The sequence below is a fragment of the Canariomyces notabilis genome, assembly GCF_033297395.1.
Source record: "Canariomyces notabilis strain CBS 508.74 unplaced genomic scaffold N656scaffold_14, whole genome shotgun sequence".
NCBI classification, from domain to species: Eukaryota; Fungi; Ascomycota; class Sordariomycetes; order Sordariales; family Chaetomiaceae; genus Canariomyces; species Canariomyces notabilis.
In genome coordinates, this window is record NW_027041836.1 from 204336 (window position 1) to 225569 (window position 21234).

A 21234-nucleotide genomic window follows, 5' to 3' on the forward strand; every position below is an offset into this window, starting at 1 on the left:
CTAGGCAAATTCAACAAGGCAAAGTTTAAGGTGGGCAGAACGGCGCCAACTGAACTTGCCTCGATGGATTGCCTAGCGTCGTTTGTTGTCGAGGTGAGATTCCCCACAAAACCCCAGATTTGCGGAGGAAAGAACGACGGCCCCACTAGCCCCGCGTTTGTAGTGCCCTGTCCCCTGTACGAATACGCTGCCGAAGTGGAGCTGGCCGACTCCGACACCACCACCTCACTGCGAACAGGGGCAGTTTGCCGCGCGGGGATCTTGGAATCTCATGGCGCCGGTGCCTTGGGCAGCGTGCCAAGAAGAAGCTTTCAGCGACACGACAAGAATTCGCATTAGCGCGCCCAAGTCCCTAAGCTCCAAACGCACTTCCTCTCCACAAGGCCATTCTCTAGTCAACGGCGGATGCAACCAGATTTGGCAATGTTCCCCAGGCCATGGGAGTTGAACATGGACATGGCTTTCATCAATCAGCTCGACAGATGCGGGGAAAAGGCTCGGCTGGTAAGCTGGGCCTGGTTTAATGCGGAGCAAGATTGAATTAGATTCACTTAGATTGGACCGCGAAAGCTTGCGCAGTACTCCCTGGACCAGGGGGGTTCTTCTACACGGAGTACGGTACACCACTCTCGTCCATGATTCGCTTGCAGAGTTACCAGACCCAAGTGCGATAAGGGTTGAGTGCCGTACAACAGACGCCACCCGAGGAGGGGGAACAAAAGTCTGGAACCAAATCATGACAGGCCTTGTTCGTTTGCGCTTGCAGGCTGTCAGAGTTCCTGGAGATGGAAAAGGGAACGGGGGGGATGGAGTGGAGGTGGTCTGGGGAACGGTGACACTCTCGGTGCAATCCTCCAGTGACGCATTGGAGGGATATACCACACGTTTACGTTTATAACCAGGTATCATCCTGTCTTCAATTCTCCCCCTTCCCTTCCCATGTCCCCCTTGTTGTCGCCGGGGCTACTATCTCTCCTCCCCATCCCTCAACCCTTTCCCTCTCGTGGGACTCACCTTGACAGTCGCGGTACAGAGACAACAACCTAAAGCAAGGACCAACATCAAGGACCATAACGGGGGAAAAATGGCGTCCTCCTCCCAGGAAAAGATGCCCGTCGAGGCATTAGAGACGGTCGAGTCGGCCAGAGTCTCGGGCGCCGACGCCAAATCAGCGGCACACCAGTCCCCCGACGACTTTGGATATACGCCGGCCGAGCAGAGAAAGATCATCCACCGTGTCGACCGCCGCCTGGTGCTGACGGTCGGCGCCATGTATTGCATCAGCCTGATGGACCGGACCAACCTCGGCGCGGCCAACATTGCGGGCATGAAGACGGAATTGGTGCTGATCGATAGTCGATATGTGAGTTTCTTCTTCTGTTTTTGTTCTTGGAGAGTTGAAGCCGAGGACATCCCCTAACTCTATGTAGGGCATCATCTCGCTCGTCTTCTTCATCACCTATGTCCTCTTCCAGCCCCCCTCCACAGTCATTGTACGCAAGATCGGGCCCAGGATCCATCTCGCTGCCATCACCGTACTCTGGGGCGCCGTTATGATCGGCATGGGCTTCGTTAATCGCTGGGAGGATATGGCGGGTATGCGGGTTGTTTTGGGTGTGTTGGAGGCTGGTGAGTGTCTTCCACTTCGAGATCGACGAGGACAGGATATGCTGACGAACGGATCGACAGGCTTCTTCCCGAGCTGCGTCTACTTGCTCAGCACATGGTATACGAGATGTAAGTCCGGTTCATCAACATGGTGACGAGGCAGCGGAACTAACACCAGAGCCAGATGAGGTCGGCAAGCGAAACTCGGTCTTTTACCTGGTCGGGTGTTGTGCCTCTGCGTTTGCTGGTATCTTGGCCTACGGAGTACGTATCAGAACTCTTACAAATCCCCGCCCCCCCAACTGCGTGCGTGATGTGTGTGCCAACGGGTTGTGCAGATCATGCAAATGGCCGGCCTAGCCGGGCTCAGTGGCTGGCGTTGGATCTTCATCATCGAAGGCATCATCACGATACTGCTTGGTATCGCCGGCTACTGGCTGCTTGTCGACTTTCCCGACTCGAAGCGCCACACCTGGGGGTTCCTTAACCAAAAGGAGCGGGACTGGTAAGTCACAGAGCCTCTCTCATAGCACTAGAAACATTGCTAACACTCTCAGGATCTGCGCGCGTGTCAACCTCGACCGCGGCGACGTGAAACCGCAACCGTTCTCACTGAAAAAGTACCTGCGCCCCGGGCTGGACCTCAAGACATGGGTTTTTGCCATGATCTTCTTCAACACCACAACCGTGACATACGCGCTCGCCTATTTCCTGCCCATCATTCTTATGCAGAACATGGGCTTCGACGTGGGGCAGGCGCAGTGCCTCATCGCGCCCCCCTACGCCTTTGCGGGCATCATCATCTACGGCACGGGCTGGATAGGCGATAAATACCGCCTGCGGGGCCCCATCATTGTCTTCAATGCCCTGCTCTGCCTCATCGGCCTGCCCATCATGGGCTTCCACGCCAACGCCGGCGTCAGGTACTTTGGCGTCTTCCTCGTTACGGCCGGGGCCAACGCCAACGTTCCCGCCGCCATGTCGTACCAGGCGAACAACATCCGCGGCCAGTGGAAGCGCGCGTTTTGCAGTGCTACGTTTGTGTCGTTTGGTGGTATTGGTGGGATTGCTGGTAGCTTGGTTTTCAGGTTGGTTACCCCTTTCCCCTCCTTTTTTAGCCTTTCAGGGGTAGTTGCAGTAGCAGGTTGCTGATATCCCCCGCAGAGATCAGGATGCGCCAACTTATAGGCCGGGACTGTACGCCTGTATCGCGTCCACGCTGTTGACGCTGCTTCTTGTGGGCGGATTGAGCGTGTATTTCTACTTCGCTAACAGGAAGGCCGACCGGGGTGAGAAGGAGCTTGAGTGTGACTTGGACGACAACTATGAGCCCGGGTTCCGCTATACATATTAGGGGGCTGGTTGCTGTCAAGGGGCAGACGTACCAATGATATATGAGCATTATGTTATGATTTACCATCCGGCACGATCCGAGTGGGCCTGTAGCGACCGGTTGGAAAATATACCCAACATCAATGTCCCGCGTGCGCTTCCGTCTTCAATCTGGAGCCCTGCTGGCAGACATAGCCGGCGGGTAATGGGATCTACTACTGCTACTGCTCTGGCTAAATGAAGCTACCAGGTGCTGAGCTCTCCTGCAGCAACATGCACCAATTAATGACCCTTTATGATGGATTGTCCATTCGCTACTACTCTAGATGCCGAGGGGACATTGCAGGCCGTTGCACCGTGTTGTTCATTCCCATTCGGTTCGCGCAACTATGTTCTGCCTTGATGGTCGGGTGGCTATGACGCTTGCTACCCTTCCCCCCTTCAACATCGGTAAACAACCGTACTACTAGTACTTCTAGTAACTATACTGAGCGAGCCCGGGGATATTCACAAGAACTATGCCCAATAACAAGTCCTTACTTACCATAGTACCAGGAATTCTCCCGACCTATTCCCCCAGCATCCGCCACCATGACCCGCACCCTCTCCCTCCTCCATTTTCATCTTCTCCTCCTCCCTTTCCTTCAGCTCTTGCCCTCAGCAACAGCGGCAACAGACACCCCCTTCCTCGGCTTCCCCTCGCCTTGGGCACGGCCAGTGGCCAGCAACACGACCGAGGATGACGAGAGTTCCTCCTGGGCAGCCGCCCACGCCAAGGCGGTGGCCTTTGTCGCGGGCCTGACACTCACCGAAAAGGTCAACTTGACGACGGGCACGGGTTGGGAAGCGGACCGGTGCATCGGCATGACGGGCGGCGTGCCGCGTGTTGGTTTCCGTGGGCTGTGTCTTATGGACGGGCCGGTTGGGGTTCGATACAGTTCGTTGTTTACGTCTTTGCCCCCTTTCTCTTCTCGTTTATCTGGCTCGCTAGTACTTACTTACCTACTTACTCAGCCGACAAGAACTCGGTCTTCCCTGCCGGCGTCAACGTCGCCGCCACCTTCAGCCGACGACTGATGCGGCTTCGCGGGGAGGCATTGGGTGCCGAGTTCCGCGGCAAAGGGGTCGACGTGATGTTGGGCCCTGTGGCGGGTGCGCTGGGCAGGGTGCCGCAGGGCGGACGGAACTGGGAGGGGTTTAGGTAAGTACAAAACATAGTTAACCTACCCCTTCTGTTTCTCTCTTGCCGTTTTCCCACCAAGTTCTAACGTGATGAACCAGCCCGGACCCATACCTGACAGGCGTGGCTATCGCCGAGACGGTCGGGGGCATCCAGAGCCGCGGCGTGGTGGCCTGCGCCAAGCACTACATCCTCAACGAGCAGGAGCATTACCGCGGCAGCATCGATGTGCGCATCGACGACCGCACCATGCACGAGCTTTATCTCTGGCCGTTTGCTGACGCGGTCCGTGCCGGTGTTGGGTCCGTCATGTGCTCGTACAACAAGATCAACGGCACGTACGCGTGCGAGAACGAGTGGACTACCAACTACCTGCTCAAAAACGAGCTTGGCTTTCAGGGGTTTGGTGAGTTTGTTATGCTCATTTCTTGATCTCCCGCTGCTGATGTTGTATTGTTTCTTCAAGTCATGTCCGATTGGGGCGCGCAACATACGACCCTTGGCTCGGCGCTCGGCGGGCTGGACATGGCCATGCCTGGCGACGGTGGGCCGGCTCCGTACCGGGCGTGGTGGGGCGGCGCGCTGACGGAAGCCGTCCTCAGGGGCGACGTGCCGCAGTGGCGGCTTGACGACATGGCGGTGCGCATCATGACGGCCTATTTCAGAGTGCACACGGGCAACTACACGTCGCGGCCGGACATCAACTTTTCAGCGTGGACGAACCAGACCGTGGGGCCCTTGTACCCAGCCGCCAACCAGTCCTTCACCGTAGTCAACGAGCACGTCGACGTGCAATCCGACCACGCCTCCCTGATCCGCGAGATTGGCGCCAAATCCATCGTCCTCCTCAAAAACCAGGAAGGCCTCCTCCCGCTGAACAAGCCCGCCACCCTGGCCATCGTAGGCGACGACGCGCGGGACCACCCGCTCGGGCCCAATGCCTGCCCGGAACGGGGCTGCCTCAACGGCACGCTGGCCATGGGCTACGGCTCGGGCACGGCCGAGTTCCCCTACCTCGTCTCCCCCCTTACCGCTCTCCAGCTGCAGGTCCAAGCCGACAACACTACCCTAATCAAAGCAGTAACCTCCAACTGGGACCTAGACGCAGCCCGCGCCGCCGCGGCCGCGGCCGACGTAGCAATCGTCTTCGCCGCAGCAACAGCGGGCGAGAACTTCATCACCATTGACGGCAACGCGGGCGACCGCAACAACTTGACGCTCTGGGCCAACGGGGACGCGCTGATCCGGGCCGTGGCGGGCGTCAACCCCAACACTGTCGTGGTTTTGCATACCCCCGGGCCTGTCATCATCGACTACGCCGAACAACACCCCAATGTCTCCGCCATCCTGTGGGCCGGTTTGCCGGGGCAAGAATCGGGCAACGCCCTCGTCGACGTGCTCTACGGCCGCGTCAACCCCCAGGGCAGGACCCCGTTTTCGTGGGGCAAGTCGGTCGAGGACTACGGTGCGCAGCTGCTGTTCCGCGCCGAGAACCCGCGGGCGCCGACTCAGACTTTTGATGAGGGCGTGTTTATTGATTATAGGTGGTTCGTGAAGCAGGGCATGCGGCCGACGTACCCGTTCGGGTTCGGTCTGAGTTACACCCGGTTTCAGTACAGCGGCTTGAGCGTGCAGCTGCGAGAGGGCGCTAGGGCGCGGTATGAAGCTGCAACGGGAGAGACGGGGCCGGCGCCGACGCTTGGGGTTGTTGAGCCTGAGTTGGAACGGCATACGGCGCCCGAGGGGTTCAGCAGGATCTCGCCGTATGTGTATCCTTGGCTGAACAATAGTGTGAGTTTGGTCAGCAACAGTACTGCTGCGGGACAATTCCCACCAGCGGCGAAGAACGGGTCGTCACAGCCCGTATTGCCTGCTTCGGGGGCGCCCGGTGGTAATCCAGGGCTGTTTGAGGTCATGTACACGGCCACTGTGACGATCAACAACGTGGGCAAGGTTGCTGGGACTGAGATCCCGCAGTTGGTAAGCTCGCCAAGTCGCCCTCTACTGGGAGTTCACCGTTGACAAAGAAGCAGTACATCCAACTGGGCGGTTCCGATAACCCATTTAGCGTCCTCCGTGGCTTTGACGAGGTCGAGCTCGCACCGGGCGAGAGCAAGAATGTGACATTTGAACTCACTAGGAGGGACGTCAGCAACTGGAACACGGCGACGCAAAACTGGGAAATCACTGACCTCGAGAAACTCGTTTTGGTTGGCGGCTGGTCTACAAACACGCCGCTGAGCGCGAGGCTGCCTGCTCCGGCCGGGATGACATGGAGGCAGAGCTGGGAATAGTGGCTTTCTGGCTTGGAACCATCCACTAATGGGTATCAAGCATATTGAAGACTGATTGGAGCCCCTTTACAGGTTAAGCTGACATTCTTCGTAAGCCTTCCGTGGTTGATGACAGTGATATGACGGGGATATCATACCGTTTCATACTGCTCAATGTCTGCACCTTGCATCCGCAATCTCCGCCTTTGCCAAGAATGAGAAAAGAAAATGATATTCCAAAATCCAAGCCTGCCCATAGAACCAGGATAAAATACCTCTCATAGACCCAGTAGATTCTATCTTGACCCATCATGTTCCCATCCAAGACCATCCTATGCGCCGTGCAGCCCACCGTACCATCTAACGGAAACAAAAAAACAGCATACCCTCAAAAAAGCGACTTCTTGACCGAATTCTTCACCGAGCCCAGCAACACATCCTTCTTTTGCTGTTTGACGTACTTGCTCACGCCTTCCGACCACCCCTGGCTCGTCTCCTGCAGCTTGGCCATGGTGTCGTCCAGTATGGTCAGCTTCTCAGTACGCTCATTGATCTGTCTTGTCAGGTACTCTCCCCATCCTTCCTGGCTCTTTGCACCACCGGCACTTCCCATGGCACTCCTCTCTGCAGCAGCCGCCTCCATCATCCTCTTGCCCGGCGGCCTGTCCTCCCCGCCAATCAGCAGATCCAGCTCTGTCGGGCTCAGATACTGCGTGCCCGCAATCCACTGGAGGTTGCTTATCGTCGGTCGCGGCGGCAACGGCAGTTCCGGATTGATGAGCGCGTCTTGCGGCTGCTGCTGCAGCGTCCTGCCCTTGCCGGGTGATCCCCAGACAGAGACGACAGAGACTTCTGACGGCCCTGTCCAGCCAAAGATCTCTCCGGTCCTAGAGATGGCGGTTGAGACGGTGCGAGCGGGGTCGAGCATGGGGAGGCTGGCGCGGCCAATCTCTTTCAGCGCTGGGAGGGAATACGCCCGAGCCGTGCGGTCGCCAAAGACGGCTACAACCGCGATTCCTTGGCGGGCAAACTCGACCACGCGGGCAGCATCGCAGAGCTGATCGTCAAAAAACTTGGATGCCCCCTTTGTAGAGGCGGGCTTGAAGACGCGCATCTCGGTTTGCGTCACTGTCCCAGGGGTAAGTCACAAGCGCAACCCAAGCGGACAGTTTCAGGTTATGTCAAGAAACCACTCACCGACAACAAGAACGCCGTGGACCTGCTTCCCTTCTCTCAACCCGGCAACAGCAGGTCCAGTGGCAGCGGCCATTTGTCCGTTCTCTGAATTTACCGGGCAGATGGCGATAACCTTGTCCCCACCGACCTTTCCCACCCCGGCCAATTTCGCAGAATATGTCAGGCCAGCAGGCAGGATCTTGAAAGTGGCGACATGGCCCAAATTTGTCCCGATAAAGCAGCCAATGCTAGAATAACTGTCGCCCTCCAATGTCATGACCCCGAATTCGATCACAGTCGGAAACTCCCTCCCTGCAGGTGCTGCTGCCTTGGAACGCCCTCCAAGCAAGGACGATCGCTTCTCCTCCTTGACAAATTCCGTCAGCGACGCCTGGAATATGACAGACGGTCCGCGCAGGTCAATGATGCTGAAGAAGCCCTCTTCCGACCCCACGCCAATGAAGCCGACGTCCGAGACGCATATCGCGCTGATAGGGCCCTGCATCATCTCGTAGAGGACAAACGGCTGGAAACCTTCCTTCAGCGAAGGCTCGGCGCGCAAGCTGATATTCGTCAGTCCGCCGGGATTAGGGTCTAGCGGTTTCGTCGCGTCCCGGCCGAAGCTCCCGTTGAGGCCCCACCGGTAGATGACCACCTCTCCGGTTCGGGTGCCGGCCGCAAACTCGGGCGTGTTCTCAGCCATTGCCAACGCAGTAACGCGGACATCCTCGTAACGGTCTAGCGCTCTGGCGATATCGACCTGCAACTGGCCGGGATTCTCGATATCATCGTCGTATCCGACGTCCCAGATCCGCACCGTGCTGTCGGCGTGGGCAACCTGGATGATGCTGCGGAACTCGGACATGTTCCTCCGCTTGGCAGCTGGTGCACCGCCGAGGAGGATCGGGTCGCCCTGGTTTCGCGCCTCAACCAACCCCAGCCACTTCTCACGCCGCACGCTGCTAACGGCGATTTTCTGCACAAAGGGATGCACAAACGACAGGCTCGGGTGTAGCATGTTCGTGGGACTTATGGGGTATCCCGACGGGAAACTCATCGTGATGAACTCCCCGGAAGTCAGCATCGCCAGCACGGCGATCGGGTCCTGTGCCCCATTGAAATGCGGCGAGGAGCGTGGAATCAGGCAGAAATCCGCCACTTCTGCTCCTGGCGGCGTCGGCAGCGTCACCCTGCGTTTCCCCTCAAAGTGGTTCGCAAGCGCCTCCCACGATGACGTCGCATAGATCGGCGTCGGCCCCAGCTCCAGAAAGGTCAACCCCTTCTGCTCCTCATCGGCCGCATACCCCCCGGCAACTAGCACGCCCGTATCATCGGGATCCTTCTTGCAGCACCAGGCCACCTTGACGAACGGCACAACGGGCCTTGGCTTGGCAAGCTTCCTCGCCCGCTCGTTGACCCTTGTCTCATATATTGACCTGGCAGCCACCAGCCTCCCGTCCTTGTTGACGTCCCAAAAGACCAAACTCCCATCCTCATGCGCCGTCAGCACAAAGGTTCCGGTAGGATGCCAAACGGCGTGCGTCAACCGCGGTCTGCGCGGTGCGTCCACAACCATACCATCCCCGCCGGGCGCACCCGGTGGGAGCTCGTACTCGAAGTATTTGACCACAGCATCCTGCTTGAACGAGTACACCACAGCACCGTACGGGTACGCAATCAACAACAAGCCGATATCCCGCGGATGGAACTGCATAGCCACGACACCGTCCCCCCAGCCCGTCGCAAGCTGTTGTATCCTGGCTCGCCCCACCATGTCATTCCCACCAGCACCAACCCCGCCGCCCGCTCGCTCCCGCCAAAAGTTGGGAAGCCGCCACCTTACCGCGGGCCGGCCCCAGTCCAGGTCATACGCACACACGTCGCCGCTCTGCAAGCCGACCAGCGCCCAGTCCAGGCCCGGATCTGTCAGCAGGCAGGTGACGCGGCCGTAGGTTGTTTTTGCGGCTGGTCTGTCTTGTGCGGTGGTGTCTGCAGCCAGGTCCCACACAGCCAGCTGGTTGCGCGCATCGAGACTGACCAGGTGGTTCGCGACAAAGGCCAGCTGCCGGATTGAGGACGATGAGGAGGCTGTGGTGCTGGTAGAGCAGGAGGGTGTACGGGTGTGCGAGTTGGTGGGTTGATGGGGATGCAGGGTCCGGCATACGCGGCGATGGCCAAAGATGTAGATCTGCCCCGCGCCATACTGCGACTCGTTGGTTCCCACGGCCAGCAGGGACTGCACGGGGTCGTAGGCTAGACAGCTGTTATGATAAACATTAGCACGATGCGCTTGGGGTGATTTGGCGAGGTGATAATATCGAGGGCTAGGCTGGGTGCGTATAGAGATGCAAGGCGCAAAGTGCACCATAGAACTTAATTCAGCGCGAGGTACAAACAAACTGACCTGATCTGTGAATTGATTCCATGCCTAGACAGCTCTTCTGGCGCAAATGACCCCGGCGCGATGCCAGCGGACAGATCGGTCTGAATGCCAGCCTGCCGCGCGCGAAGGAAGCTAGCCATCTCTGATGATGGCAGTCTTGGTGTTATCGGTCTTGCGCTTCTTGTTGGTTCAGGAGTGATGCGGATGGCTGCTGCAGTGAATGGGGTACATGGAGCTGTGCTTTTAGGTTATCTCCGAATAACGTCACGTTGCGTGGGGTCGCCCAACAAGGCCAACGGCACCAATGGCAAACGAATCACCATCGCTGTAGCTGTGGAGCCTTGCGTCAGCACCCTTGTCCGTCAGGGGTATTGTCCCAGGGGTCAAGTCTCACCTTATTTCAACCTTGCCGCTCATCACCAACGTTTGCAGCATGGTTGGACCTATAATTCTGAGGTTTCAATCCTCACCAGCGAAGACACCGAGCAGCAAATGTTCCCCAGACCGCCTCCTCAGTCAGTCTCTTGGAGCGTTGCCGTAAAACTTCTCCTTTGGCGGCAATTGTCCCACCCTAAGAAATCTTAGAGTCTGCCAGCAGATGCAGCACACCTTTAGAGGTCACAGGCAAGTCAACCTCAATACCTCATTGGGGAAACTCATCGTGTAATTCAGCGGTGTAACTTTGTGCTATGGTCTTATGTGGTAAGGAACTTGCGAGCCTTGAGCCAGATGCCAGAAACTTGCCCCTTGCTTCCATCTGCCTCCCATGTCCACTCGATCCGCCGCCGCCAAGCTCGAAATACAGTGGTGAAAGCATGCAGCTCTGGTCTTATGTGGTGAGGATATCGGGAGCCATGGGCCGTCCTTGACCCCCAAACCCGCCACAGCCAAGCTCCAAATACAGAGGTCATAACATGCTGCTCTGGTCTTGTGTGGTGAGGATAACAAGAGCCATAGACCAGATGCCATCATCGCAGCTGTCCTCGACCCTCAAATCCGCCACTGCCAAGCTCAGAATACATGAGAATTATACAGACACAACGGCCGTCCACGCCACGTCAGGCAACCGTTCGATCCCCCGTCTCCCTCCTTCTCCCAACTCAGACCCACCACATGGTGTTGGTGAAGGTCTGCTTGGCATCCGGGCGGCCTCCGTGAGCACCCACCTCAACGAGTGGAGGCCATGAACTCTCGTCCACCGAAGTGCTGGTCTTCCCGTCATGCTTGGCCATGGAGCCTCGCTGTCTGAGCAGCACCACATGGTTCAACTCCCGACGTTCCTGCCCATTCGCTGTTGCTGTCAAATCCTCGTGATGACGCGCCCGCGCACTAGCCAGGTGTGCGTAATAGACCGCAGGATGCAGCGAGACAGGAGTGGTTGAGCGGCAGTACTGGTAGCACTGATGATAGAGAATCCTCTGAAGATCATCAGGGGGAAGTCTGCACTCATCGTGGAGCACATTGTAGTGCACCGGCCGGGCTGTGCCTTGGATGGCCGAATGTGAGCACAGATAAAAGTCGTAATGGTAAGGATGGGTGACCTCGCGCTCGACAAGAGTGCCGGGCAGGCAGTTGCCGTTCTTGTCTCCGCGCTCAGGGAAGAAGCGGATATGGTGGCGCTTGGTCGCGATGATGACGGTGATTTTGGGCACAACACCAACCGTCTCCTTGAAGACTTTTTTCATCTCTTCGAATTCCCACTCCATCACGTGGGCGAACTGTCCCTCAGAGACGCCGTCCCGGACGTAGAAGACGTGTTGGGGTGCAACGTTGAACTTCGTCTTCCACTTCACAACCAAGGGACCAAGCATGGAATGCATGTTGCCGGGCTGCAAGATTTCGACGCCGTAGCCGTTGGTCTGCACAGCGGCGTTGTAAATCGCCGCCTCTCTATCCATGGAGACACACATGGCCGCCATCGACAGCGGCCGCACTCCACCACCGCCGCCATGACCATGGGATAGGTCCACTCCAATCATCATGGTGGGAACCTTGAAGAATGATCCCTTGGGCGGGTGTTGAATCCGAGAGGTCTGGCCACCGAGCTTGGCGTTGGCCTTCATGCAGACGTTTGAGCAATATTGGGCTTGGGCTCTACGGACGTGTTGCGCCTGCAACATCTGCGTCAGTACCGCGTCTCCAATATCGGCAGACCGCTTCAGGCGATCGTAAACCATCGCATTCTTGTCCTTCAGGATGAAGAAGATAATCTGCGGAGTGGCTCGGAACTTGTTTCCGCATTGCAAGAAAGAATTGTGAACCAGGGACTCGTGAGACTGCCCACGAGGAGGATCAATGATCTCAGGGGCGTTGGTGATGACGCCGCCGTGGCCACGATAGGTTGTCTGGAACAACCTAACAAAGTTGTCAAGGGTGGGCCTGTCGACGCATCCATCAACAATGACAAAAGCCCACGAGACAAGCGGCCTCGGGTTTGCCGCAGCAAACCTCACGTTGCGAAGATCCCAGCGACCGCTGGTGCTAGGATCCTTGGTGGTGTTGCCGAACTGCACAACGGGATTCTTGATCAGTTTGGCCTGGAACATCGGCATGGCGGGACTGATCTTGATCCCAAAGTGTGCCAGATAGCGGTCTTTATCCCATTCTAGGTTTTCGACCATTTTCATGATTTCAGCCTTGCGCTGAGGGGGTCGCTGCACAGCAAACTTGATCATGTCTGAGGTCTATAGATTCTCGGTGTTAGCGTTCTCCACGGATTTTCACATTGGACATAAGAGAAAAGTGCGTACCTGTTGAGGATCAAGCTTGAAAGGGAACCGGTTGAAGCGAGTCACCTCGCAGACCTCCATGGGGAAGTACCCGCCCCGGGTAGTCTCAATGAGGGGGAAATACCAATGCTGCAACCGCAACTTGTACTTCTCCAGGTAGTACTGGAAGATGGAGTACTTCTTGATGGTTCCATCCTCCATCTTCCTGTCAAAGGTAATGGCCTTGGCGTGACCACCTTGTTGACCATACTGTTGGCTGAAGGTGAAGCCCTTCACCTTGTACACCGTGTCACCAGTTTCTCCGCCCCGGTGCACCACCTTAAATTGTACGTTCTGCAGGCGGCGCAGATACTTGAAGGCTTCAGACATGACCCAGGTCTTGGAGCCGTCGCTCTTGGTAGTTGAGGTTGGCTGGAGAGCCGTTTTCATTGTATCGTAAGTCACTGGAGACGTGTTAGCACAACACAGTTGACAAAATACAAAGGTAATATAAAGTAAAATGGAATGTGCGACGTACTGTTCGCGAACTTCTTGTCCGCACCACTGATGTAGTTGCGTGCAAGCTGTTCAAATTTCTGGCCGACCCAGAAGGTCTGGTTCGAGACATCAACGTTCACACCAAGTCCAACACTACCGCCGGGAGAAGGCTGGTGACTGTTAGAATTGATCTCGATACAAGGTGTATGACAGGACGTACCTGGTTGAGGCGGATAGCGGAGTATATGCCTTTGATGGCCTCGGTGTAGTTGTTGAGTCGTTGCGTCTCGGAGACATTGTTGAACAGCACCCGCTTGATCAGGAGGAAGTTCTCAGAAGGACCCTGGCGGAGTACGTGGTCCAGAAAACCTAGATGTCATGAGTATCGATGCCTAGAATATGGGCCTGGCGCCTTTGACTTACTCAAGCATTCCAGGACTGTGGTGTCCCAGCTCGTCCTCCTTTCAAGGTAGGACCTCAGAGCCTCCATGCGAACCTTGTTCGTGTACGTCAGCTCGAACACGAATTGGTTGTTTTTGCGGCCCGCATGGCCGTCGTCCTCGCCAAGGTCGACTTCAAGCTTGAAGCTCTTGAGGTGGTTCGTGGACCTGATAATTCTGTCAGTCTGTGAAGTCTCCGGAGCGTTAGCAACGAACGCTTACCAAGCGAGTTTGCGTCCATCATAGATCCATGGTTTCGGAGTCGACTTGAGCTTCTCCTGGACAGCCTTGCACTGCCAGACCTTTTTGTAAATCGCGGGCCTGTCGACCTCCACACCCTCGCGCTTGACGCTGACCTACGCAAAGGGTTAACTTCAGGTCTCGGAACAGATCTTCAAGGAACTGGCGGGTTACATACATCATACTGGTGAACATCAGGGCTACTGATGGTCGTGATCCGAAACTGATTGACAGCGACGCGAATGTCCTGGGCTGACTGATTGTAGCCAGGACGAACGGCGAACGGGGTGTGGGTACTGCCCGGCATCTGAGGTGGCATTAGCGAACATGACCCAACAGCTCTGTGAAGAGACTTACAAAGTAGGCCTCAGGCGGCAGATCAACCCGCTTGTTGATTCCCTGCGGAATCGCCAAGTGGTCGACCATCGGGTCGGGTTTCCTCTCAGACTTGACTTTGGCCGCCATGGCGACGACCCTTGCTCGCGAAGATAGGAAATCGCAGCCTGGTGATTGAGAGTTTCTAGAGGTTAATCATGAGTTAGCAGGGCAGAACATTGATATCATATGGATGAAAGAAGAGGTAGGCTCTGCGGACAGTGTAGAGGAGTATCGATGGATGAACGACTTGGTGCAGTGATGTGCAAAGCCCAACACCTAGCAGTCCGAATGTGCTCCCAGAGTAAAGCTTACTAGCAGAAATTGAGAAGAAATTCAATTCACTCAGAAGGCCTCCTCGGCCCAGGAAAGGGAGTTTTGTGAGAAGGGTTGAAGTTGGGTGAGGTGAGGAAACCGTTTGAATTTGATGACCATGGAAGTGAAGCAGTAACGAAGTTTCGCGTCGCGTCCTCGAGGCCGAGCTCATGAGAAACAAGCTCAAAGAAATATCTGCCTCTGATTATGCGGGGTAAAGGCCTGAAGTGAAAGAGGGAAACGAGGATTGGGGGAGAGATGGTTTGAAAAGTACCTGGGGAGGTGAACTGCTGTTTGCACTTGCAAAGATCGCAGTTGCCGACCGGGAAACGGCAGGGGGCAAAGTAAACGATAGGCAGTAACGACCCAGGAAAAAGCAGAAAACTTACAGAATTTGCTAGCAGACTGGCACTCAGCAGTCGGAAATCGCTACTGTTGAAGACCTATCAGCGATCAAGTCGGTGGGAGGCTAGCCGACCAAGTAGGCAGTGATGAAGAGAAGAAGTTTGGAGAGAGAGTGAGGGAGAGGAGGGTTGCGGAGAGTGAAAAATATGGCAGTGGTCGGACCACGAAAGGCACACTCTCTGTTTGACAGTTTGAGGAATGCACGATCGCCTCAAGGCTAGGTATCTTGCTGCCTGTGCGCAAGATTGCCCATGCGGTGGAAGGAGAGAAAGCAGGCACTTTATGTTCAAACTGCTCCAGTTCAATCATCAATGACGACAAACTTGCCTCTCAAACTTGGTACTGCAATCGAGTGGTTTGGTGAACAGCGTGCTCAATGCTTGGAGGAAGCAGCTGGAAGGGAATTGCTCGTAGGAGACCAAGGCTTAAGAAGGAAGTGGCTGAAGGAAGTTGAAGGCCGAAGGGGAAGAAGGGTTTGGAGGAAGAAAGGCGAGAGGCGGGACCAGCAAAAGCAGGTTTGATGGCCACCACCAGGTCGGTCTCGGTTTTGAACTTGACTGCAGGAGAAGAGATGTAGTGGTTCTGAAACAAAGGGGAGAAAGAGTGAAGGAAGCAGAAGATATTATATCCTCCGAGACAAATTCCTTGTACTGAATGTTGCCGTCGGAAACGTGCAGTACTTTGCAGCAGTTTGCCAATCCAGGCCGTTTGGGAGTACTTACCGTCAGATGATGGATCGGGAGACGAGAGGAAGCAAGCCCTCCTCTGCAGGATCGCAGAGTGATGATCGCGCTGCTGTCCGAGAGAGCAGCTGGAGCGATGGGTTGCCTGATTGCTTGGCTTGTGATTGTGAGGTTGTCAAAGGTTGTTAAGATACGAGAGATGCAGTTGAACCTGAAGGATATTGAAAGCCCAGATTCCAAAGATCAAACGATGTGTGAGTGGTTGGAGGAGAGGAAAAGAGTGAGGGCTCGGGGGAGGAAAGGCACTTTACATATGCAGCAGTTGCGTGCCACAGCCTGGCTACTTTTCGCTTCCAAGTTGTGCCTCGCGAATTAGACTTCGGAAGGAAGGTTCCAATCGTTATCTTGACTTGGTGGAGTTGCCTCAAGAGTCAGGAGGCTGAAGTCAGGGGACAGATAGGAGGGCGAGTGATTGCCTCTCGTAACGGTGGATGGGAGTTGATATCGGATGGCAAAGCCAGACTGAACAACGAAGCCAGTCTGCCAGGCCTGGAGTTACGGAAGAATAGTAATCTTCTTCTGATATTACTTGCTTGTTACTCTGATGCCCATTGCCTACCTAGTTATGAGTGTTGACTGATAATGTCTATGATAACACCAAACTGGTCACAAGCATAGCAGACGGGCCGGCAGGAGGCAGGAGGACAAGGCTAGGATAACCCCATATCAGAGTTCAGCCTGCCAGATGCTTCTTCAGGACTGGGTGACGAGGACTAGGACGGATGGTATCACAGCCATGGCAGTGTGGGACTCCGGTTTGAAGACCTGCTGTCAATCAATGATTCTGAGCATACCAATCCCAACCGTTTATTTGCTATGATAGAATTTGGCTCTGGCCATTACTACCTCGTGCCAGAATGTGTGTCATAGGAAAAACACGGGACACGGCAAACAACCCAGAGGGCTTCCTTGCAAGAGCCAATCTCTTCCAGTCCATTTCTCTAAAACTGGGGCAGCTATGCGCAGCAAGAAGACGGCCGGCTGGAAAAAGCTATTCCCACTCTTCCTGAATCGTTCCTCCTCTATCAAGAAAGAGATGCGGTATCTCGCGCCATGTAAGAACGAGGATGCACTGAAAACTCCCCTTCCTGACGCCCAGATGCACCCAAAGATCCACCAGTCATTAACTCGGAAAACCCATTTGCCTTGTGTATATGCGTACAAGATGAGCCAAGTCCCCTGTTGGGACGGCAAAGAGGTGTGAGGTGGATAATACAAATCAACAAGTTAAGTGAGCACGAATCGCTCAGCCCTCTCCGGTTTGGAAGGGGAGGATAGACGGCCAAGGTTTTCCAGTGACACGTCTGTGCGCGTCTTTGACGAATTCGAACTCATGCCTCATGTGCCGAATTCACAATCTTTTCGACGCAGTTCTGGTCCTAGTAATAGCGGGGGTAGCCGCCTGGAGCAGGCGGGGGCGGAGCCTGGCCATATCCCAACTGCGGCGGCGGCGGCTGCCCGTAACCCTGCTGAACCACAGGCGCAGGGGGATATGCCAGCCAAGGGGCACCGGCACCAGCATCATACTGTCCCGGGGCCGGAGGCGGGACATTGTACTGTCCCTGGGGTGGAGGTGGCCCAGACTGGGCGTACACCGCCGGAGGAGGCTCATAGGAGCCGCTAGAACCTGGCCTGAGCGAAGACTGCCTGTACGAAGTAGACGCAGGAGGCATCCGGCCGCGTGCCCCGTCTCCTGGGTAGGGGCTCAGGGGGCGAGCGCCGCCAGGAGGCGCTGGCGAGTCGCGGCTGTGGTAACCATATTGAACGGAATACTCAGAAGCCTGCCGACTGCTTTTCCAGGCAGAATAGTCCGGCACATGAGTATCCCGAAGCATGTTGGTCAACTTGGCGGGGTTGATCCGGAAATGGTCGTAGAGGTCGGCCCGGGGAATCTGGCTTAGCAGAAATGTAATGTCTCGAGCGATCGGAGCTGGAGCAGCGTTGTATGCGGCAGCGCCCTGACCCTGCATACGACGCTGCTGATCCAGCCGGCGACCAGCGGCACCTTTCAGCGGTGATGCGCCACGCTGGAATTCGCCGTAGTCATTTCGTTGGATCTTCCGCGGCGGATTCGGCTCGTCGAAATCATCAAGAGGAAGCGGCCTCTTGGGGGAATTTGTAGCCGGCATGAAATGCGACGCAGGGCTATGTCGCGTCCCGAACGGTGCGGGGCGAGGAGAGTTGGAAATAGATGTGGCCTGCTCAATCGAGGGGATCAATTGCTTGGGCCTAAGCTGAGTAGCTGGCGAGACTATGATCCTGGCTGCAATCGGGTCGAATTTCTCTGTTGAGTACCGTGCGCTGAAGTGGGCAAGTTTGGGATCTTCCGGGAAGAGCTCTGCCATGCGCTTCTCCAATTTGGAGATCTGAGCCAGCTCGCCAAACTGCGACTCATACTTGTGGAAGTAAGCATAGAGCGGCTTGGCCTTGTGCACAAGCTCCGGTTTCTGAGTTAGACGGTTGACAACGGTTTCGAAGAGCACGCGAGCATCTGTAGTCCAGTCAGTAAGTCGAGCATAGAGAGAAAGGGTGGAAATGGGCGACGAACTTGTAAAGTCATCCCGTGAATGCAGATACTTGATGTTTTCCAAAGTGAAATACTCATCCTCTGGGAAGAGCTTGGCTCCACGGTCAAATATCTTGCCTCCTGCTGGTTCCTTGTAGATGTACCACTCCAGCTTTGCGACAGCAGCATACACGTCACTGGTGAGACGGCCACGCTGGCGTGCATCTTGGAAAGCTTGCCGCATACCACCAAGCTCTGTATTCGGCATTCCCTTGCCCTGAATGCGGCGCATCGCACGGATCAAGGCAATCCAAACAAACGAGATGGTTCGTGAAAGCACCTGCGTCTGGGCAGCATAAGCTTGTTTGATGGCGCGTATCTGGTGATCCGTCCTGCTGTCCTTGGCATCTTTGTCGGAGGCCCCAGCTTCATCTTCATCGTCCTCATCGTCCTCATCCTTGCTGTCAGATGTCCCGGCAGCTGCTTTAGCAGCTTCCTCGATGCGCGCGATCTCTGCAGTCTCCCGATCTTTCAAGCTCTTGATTATACCATAGAGGGTGTCTAACACCTTGTTGTACGGAGCACGGACCGCCTTGCCCCGTGCGATCTTCGACTCGTCGTTCTCCTCGATCGGATGGGTAGCTTCAATATAGTCGCCATGCTTCAGAGCGAGCAAGACGCTCTCTGGGTTTGCCTCAATACCCCGAGTGAGAAAATCGAGGCCAGTTGAACTTCCGTCTGCTGATGTGACATTGTTGTCGAAACACCACTGCGCAGCGTCGACCCACATCTCAGGCCAGAACCGCAGGGCCATCAATGCCTGGTTGTAAACGTAGAGAATGCGTTTCTGGTACAGATCTGGCTGGTCTTTGTCATCCTTGAGGTCTAGGGGGTCGGATTTTTCCCATGCAATCCACTTCTTCCAGATCTCAACCTGCTCCATGTACTCCTGGTCGCCGTCGAAGCCGGGCGCAGGGGGTAATCGAGGAAGAGTCGTGCGTTGCAATCCTCTGGTGATGTTTTCGAGCGCGGTATTGGCGCTCTTTGCTGACATGTAAGACGGGGACTTTTCCGCCATGTATTTGCGGCCGGTTAGCTTGTTAAGTCCCATCTCGAACTGATCGTACTCTTTCCACAAGGTGTTCACGTTGGCAATAGGGACACAGATGGCTCGCTGGTAAGCCTTGCGCAATTGGTCCATCTTCTGCTGATCCTGCCATTGACTCCCTCCCACAGTGCCAGGGCCAAACTTGAGGAACTGAATGTATTCAGCCCAAATCTTGCCTGAATCCTTGTCGAGGCCAATATTGTCAATGACAAACTCATAAGCGCGTGAAACAGTCTGACGAGCATGACCAGTGCTGTCATTCAAGTCATTCCTCCGGCGGATATAGTCGAGGTATTTGGTCCACAGGTTTACATTGCGCGTCGTCAAGAGGCACTTGTTGAAAATGAGCTCCGCTTCTGGAAAGTTGTTCATCTCCAACTCCATGGTTAGATAATCGACCCAAACGTCAGCCTGGAGGATTTGTCAGTCACCGGTTAAGCGTGAGTGCTTGGGAGTCATTTGGGAACTTACAGCTTGTGGGAAAACGGCAAAGAACCGATCATATGTCTTCCGCGCTTGCTCAACATCGGTCCTCGATCGGTGCTCTGCAATCAACGCCAACCAGGCATCCATAGCACCGCGCGGATCGTCCCGAATGCGGTTTTCCAGCTGAGCAATCTTGTCATCAACGGGGGCTGGAAACTCGGAGCCAACTGCAGCTCCCAGAGCAGAGGAAGCACTAGGCTCGCCATTCTCCGATTTGGCGACGGCAACAGTCGCAGCGGCATTTGACTGAGGAGCAGGAGATGCGTTGGGCAGAGCGCCAGTAGCACTGGCAGGCTGGGTAGTTATAGGTGGTTGTGGCTGGGGTTGTGGGACAGATGACTGCGATGCAGCGCCACTAGAAGCAGACTCAGATGCCTCATCATCTTCAGACTCAGAGTCTCCCACTAGGAAGCCTCCTGCCGTGCGAGGTTTCTTCTTGGCAGCACGCGGCGGAGAAGACCTCAGGGGAACCTGAGTCTCAACCGGTGCAAAAGTGACTGATTCTGGATCATAGTCACCACCATCGTCGGTGGCGCCATCAGAAGATGAGTGGTCACCTGGGGCATCTTGGGCAATGTTGACAGAATACTGTGCTTGATCTTCATCGTTGCTATGCTCTTCAATATGCTCTTTGTGGTTGCCATCTGCCATCTCATAACCCTCATCATCATCCCAAGTACCGCTTTGGTGGCTGGGATCGTATTCAGCCATTGTGCTCGGCAAGGTCCGGCTCTCGAGAGAAATGGACCGGCTTGACTGTGAAGCGTTCGCACGTCGACCGGAGCTGGGAAGCGTGCCGAGACAGTAACTTTGAAATACGCCGGCTGTCGAGAGGCGCTCGCGTTGGCTGTGGACGCAACCGTTGCCGCGACACTTCAACTAAGGGCCCGACAATGCGGGAGACCGTGATTAAGATTAGCGCTCACAACAAGGCTGCGGGGAATTGTCGAAGTGCAGGAGAGCCGCAGGGGTGCTCGTCACGGCGGGTTTCGCGGCAAGCGATGTCGAACGGGATGTCTTGTGGGTTGGCACCAGGAACTGTGTTTCTATCGAGCTCGGCGCCAGAGATGCGAAGGGATTGAAAGAATATATGATGGGATCGGGCGATCAAGAAGGCAAGCGGATGCAACAAAGAAACTGGAAAAAAGAAACTTGCGCCAGAGATCGCAAACCACACAAAGGAACGTGTAAAATGCGTCACACTAGTATCGCCCGACGATGGTGCCTCTTCAGAGGGCTGAGCGCAGTACGTGAAGGTGAAATCGCATGTGGCTGGGAGTTTCTTGCGATCAACAGATTTCTTGCAGAAAAACCGAGCAAAGCTACGAACGACCTTAGGTTCCAGAACAGCAATCGAGCCAATGCTTGGCACGAATGGCAAGCAGATGTGGCTTGACTAGGTAACTAGGTACCTTAACTTGCATGTGGCGGTGTAATTAGGACCAGACTCAGTAGCCA

The 21234-nt window shown here is 55.6% G+C and overlaps 6 protein-coding genes across 6 annotated transcripts; 2 read left to right on the forward strand and 4 right to left on the reverse strand.

Moving 5' to 3' along the window:
• Positions 1-91: 91 nt before the first annotated feature.
• N656DRAFT_140948 (uncharacterized protein) lies at positions 92-1039 on the reverse strand. The gene has a single exon (XM_064808615.1). It carries the CDS (start codon positions 907-909, stop codon positions 226-228), a length of 684 nt encoding a protein of 227 aa, XP_064669138.1. The 5' UTR covers positions 910-1039; the 3' UTR covers positions 92-225.
• N656DRAFT_780278 (MFS general substrate transporter) lies at positions 821-3228 on the forward strand. The gene is made up of 8 exons (XM_064815349.1): positions 821-902; positions 1034-1363; positions 1431-1629; positions 1690-1737; positions 1793-1872; positions 1947-2113; positions 2166-2696; positions 2773-3228. Exons 2-8 carry the CDS (start codon positions 1085-1087, stop codon positions 2960-2962), a joined length of 1494 nt encoding a protein of 497 aa, XP_064669139.1. The 5' UTR covers positions 821-902; positions 1034-1084; the 3' UTR covers positions 2963-3228.
• A 122-nt stretch (positions 3229-3350) lies between these two features.
• N656DRAFT_755001 (glycoside hydrolase family 3 protein) lies at positions 3351-6493 on the forward strand. Its single transcript, XM_064813092.1, has 5 exons — positions 3351-3877; positions 3955-4141; positions 4222-4526; positions 4587-6100; positions 6154-6493. The coding sequence occupies exons 1-5, from the start codon at positions 3532-3534 to the stop codon at positions 6412-6414; spliced, it is 2613 nt and encodes an 870-aa protein (XP_064669140.1). The 5' UTR covers positions 3351-3531; the 3' UTR covers positions 6415-6493.
• A 288-nt stretch (positions 6494-6781) lies between these two features.
• N656DRAFT_798958 (uncharacterized protein) lies at positions 6782-10092 on the reverse strand (the record flags this gene model as incomplete). Its single annotated transcript, XM_064817821.1, has 3 exons — positions 6782-7521; positions 7591-9830; positions 9974-10092. The coding sequence occupies 3 exons, from the start codon at positions 10090-10092 to the stop codon at positions 6782-6784; spliced, it is 3099 nt and encodes a 1032-aa protein (XP_064669141.1).
• An 849-nt stretch (positions 10093-10941) lies between these two features.
• On the reverse strand, positions 10942-14264 carry N656DRAFT_755008 (Piwi-domain-containing protein; the record flags this gene model as incomplete). Its single annotated transcript, XM_064813093.1, has 8 exons — positions 10942-12636; positions 12703-13124; positions 13199-13328; positions 13379-13527; positions 13582-13766; positions 13821-13936; positions 14002-14145; positions 14196-14264. The coding sequence occupies 8 exons, from the start codon at positions 14262-14264 to the stop codon at positions 11053-11055; spliced, it is 2799 nt and encodes a 932-aa protein (XP_064669142.1). The 3' UTR covers positions 10942-11052.
• Positions 14265-17055: 2791 nt separating this feature from the next.
• On the reverse strand, positions 17056-20487 carry N656DRAFT_798960 (uncharacterized protein; the record flags this gene model as incomplete). The annotated part of the gene is made up of 3 exons (XM_064817822.1): positions 17056-18167; positions 18225-19701; positions 19762-20487. 3 exons carry the CDS (start codon positions 20485-20487, stop codon positions 17056-17058), a joined length of 3315 nt encoding a protein of 1104 aa, XP_064669143.1.
• Between the last annotated feature and the right edge of the window lie 747 nt (positions 20488-21234).

Bases quoted from the DNA above. Each gene is read 5' to 3' on its own strand.
- N656DRAFT_755001 (XM_064813092.1), top strand. From the start codon at position 3,532: ATGACCCGCACCCTCTCCCTCCTCCATTTTCATCTTCTCCTCCTCCCT. The intron at 4,142-4,221 runs GTAAGTACAAAA...GTGATGAACCAG, and splicing joins CGGAACTGGGAGGGGTTTAG to CCCGGACCCATACCTGACAG. The intron at 4,527-4,586 runs GTGAGTTTGTTA...TGTTTCTTCAAG, and splicing joins GCTTGGCTTTCAGGGGTTTG to TCATGTCCGATTGGGGCGCG.
- N656DRAFT_140948 (XM_064808615.1), bottom strand. From the start codon at position 909: ATGATACCTGGTTATAAACGTAAACGTGTGGTATATCCCTCCAATGCG.
- N656DRAFT_780278 (XM_064815349.1), top strand. From the start codon at position 1,085: ATGGCGTCCTCCTCCCAGGAAAAGATGCCCGTCGAGGCATTAGAGACG. The intron at 1,738-1,792 runs GTAAGTCCGGTT...CACCAGAGCCAG, and splicing joins CAGCACATGGTATACGAGAT to ATGAGGTCGGCAAGCGAAAC. The intron at 2,114-2,165 runs GTAAGTCACAGA...TAACACTCTCAG, and splicing joins AACCAAAAGGAGCGGGACTG to GATCTGCGCGCGTGTCAACC.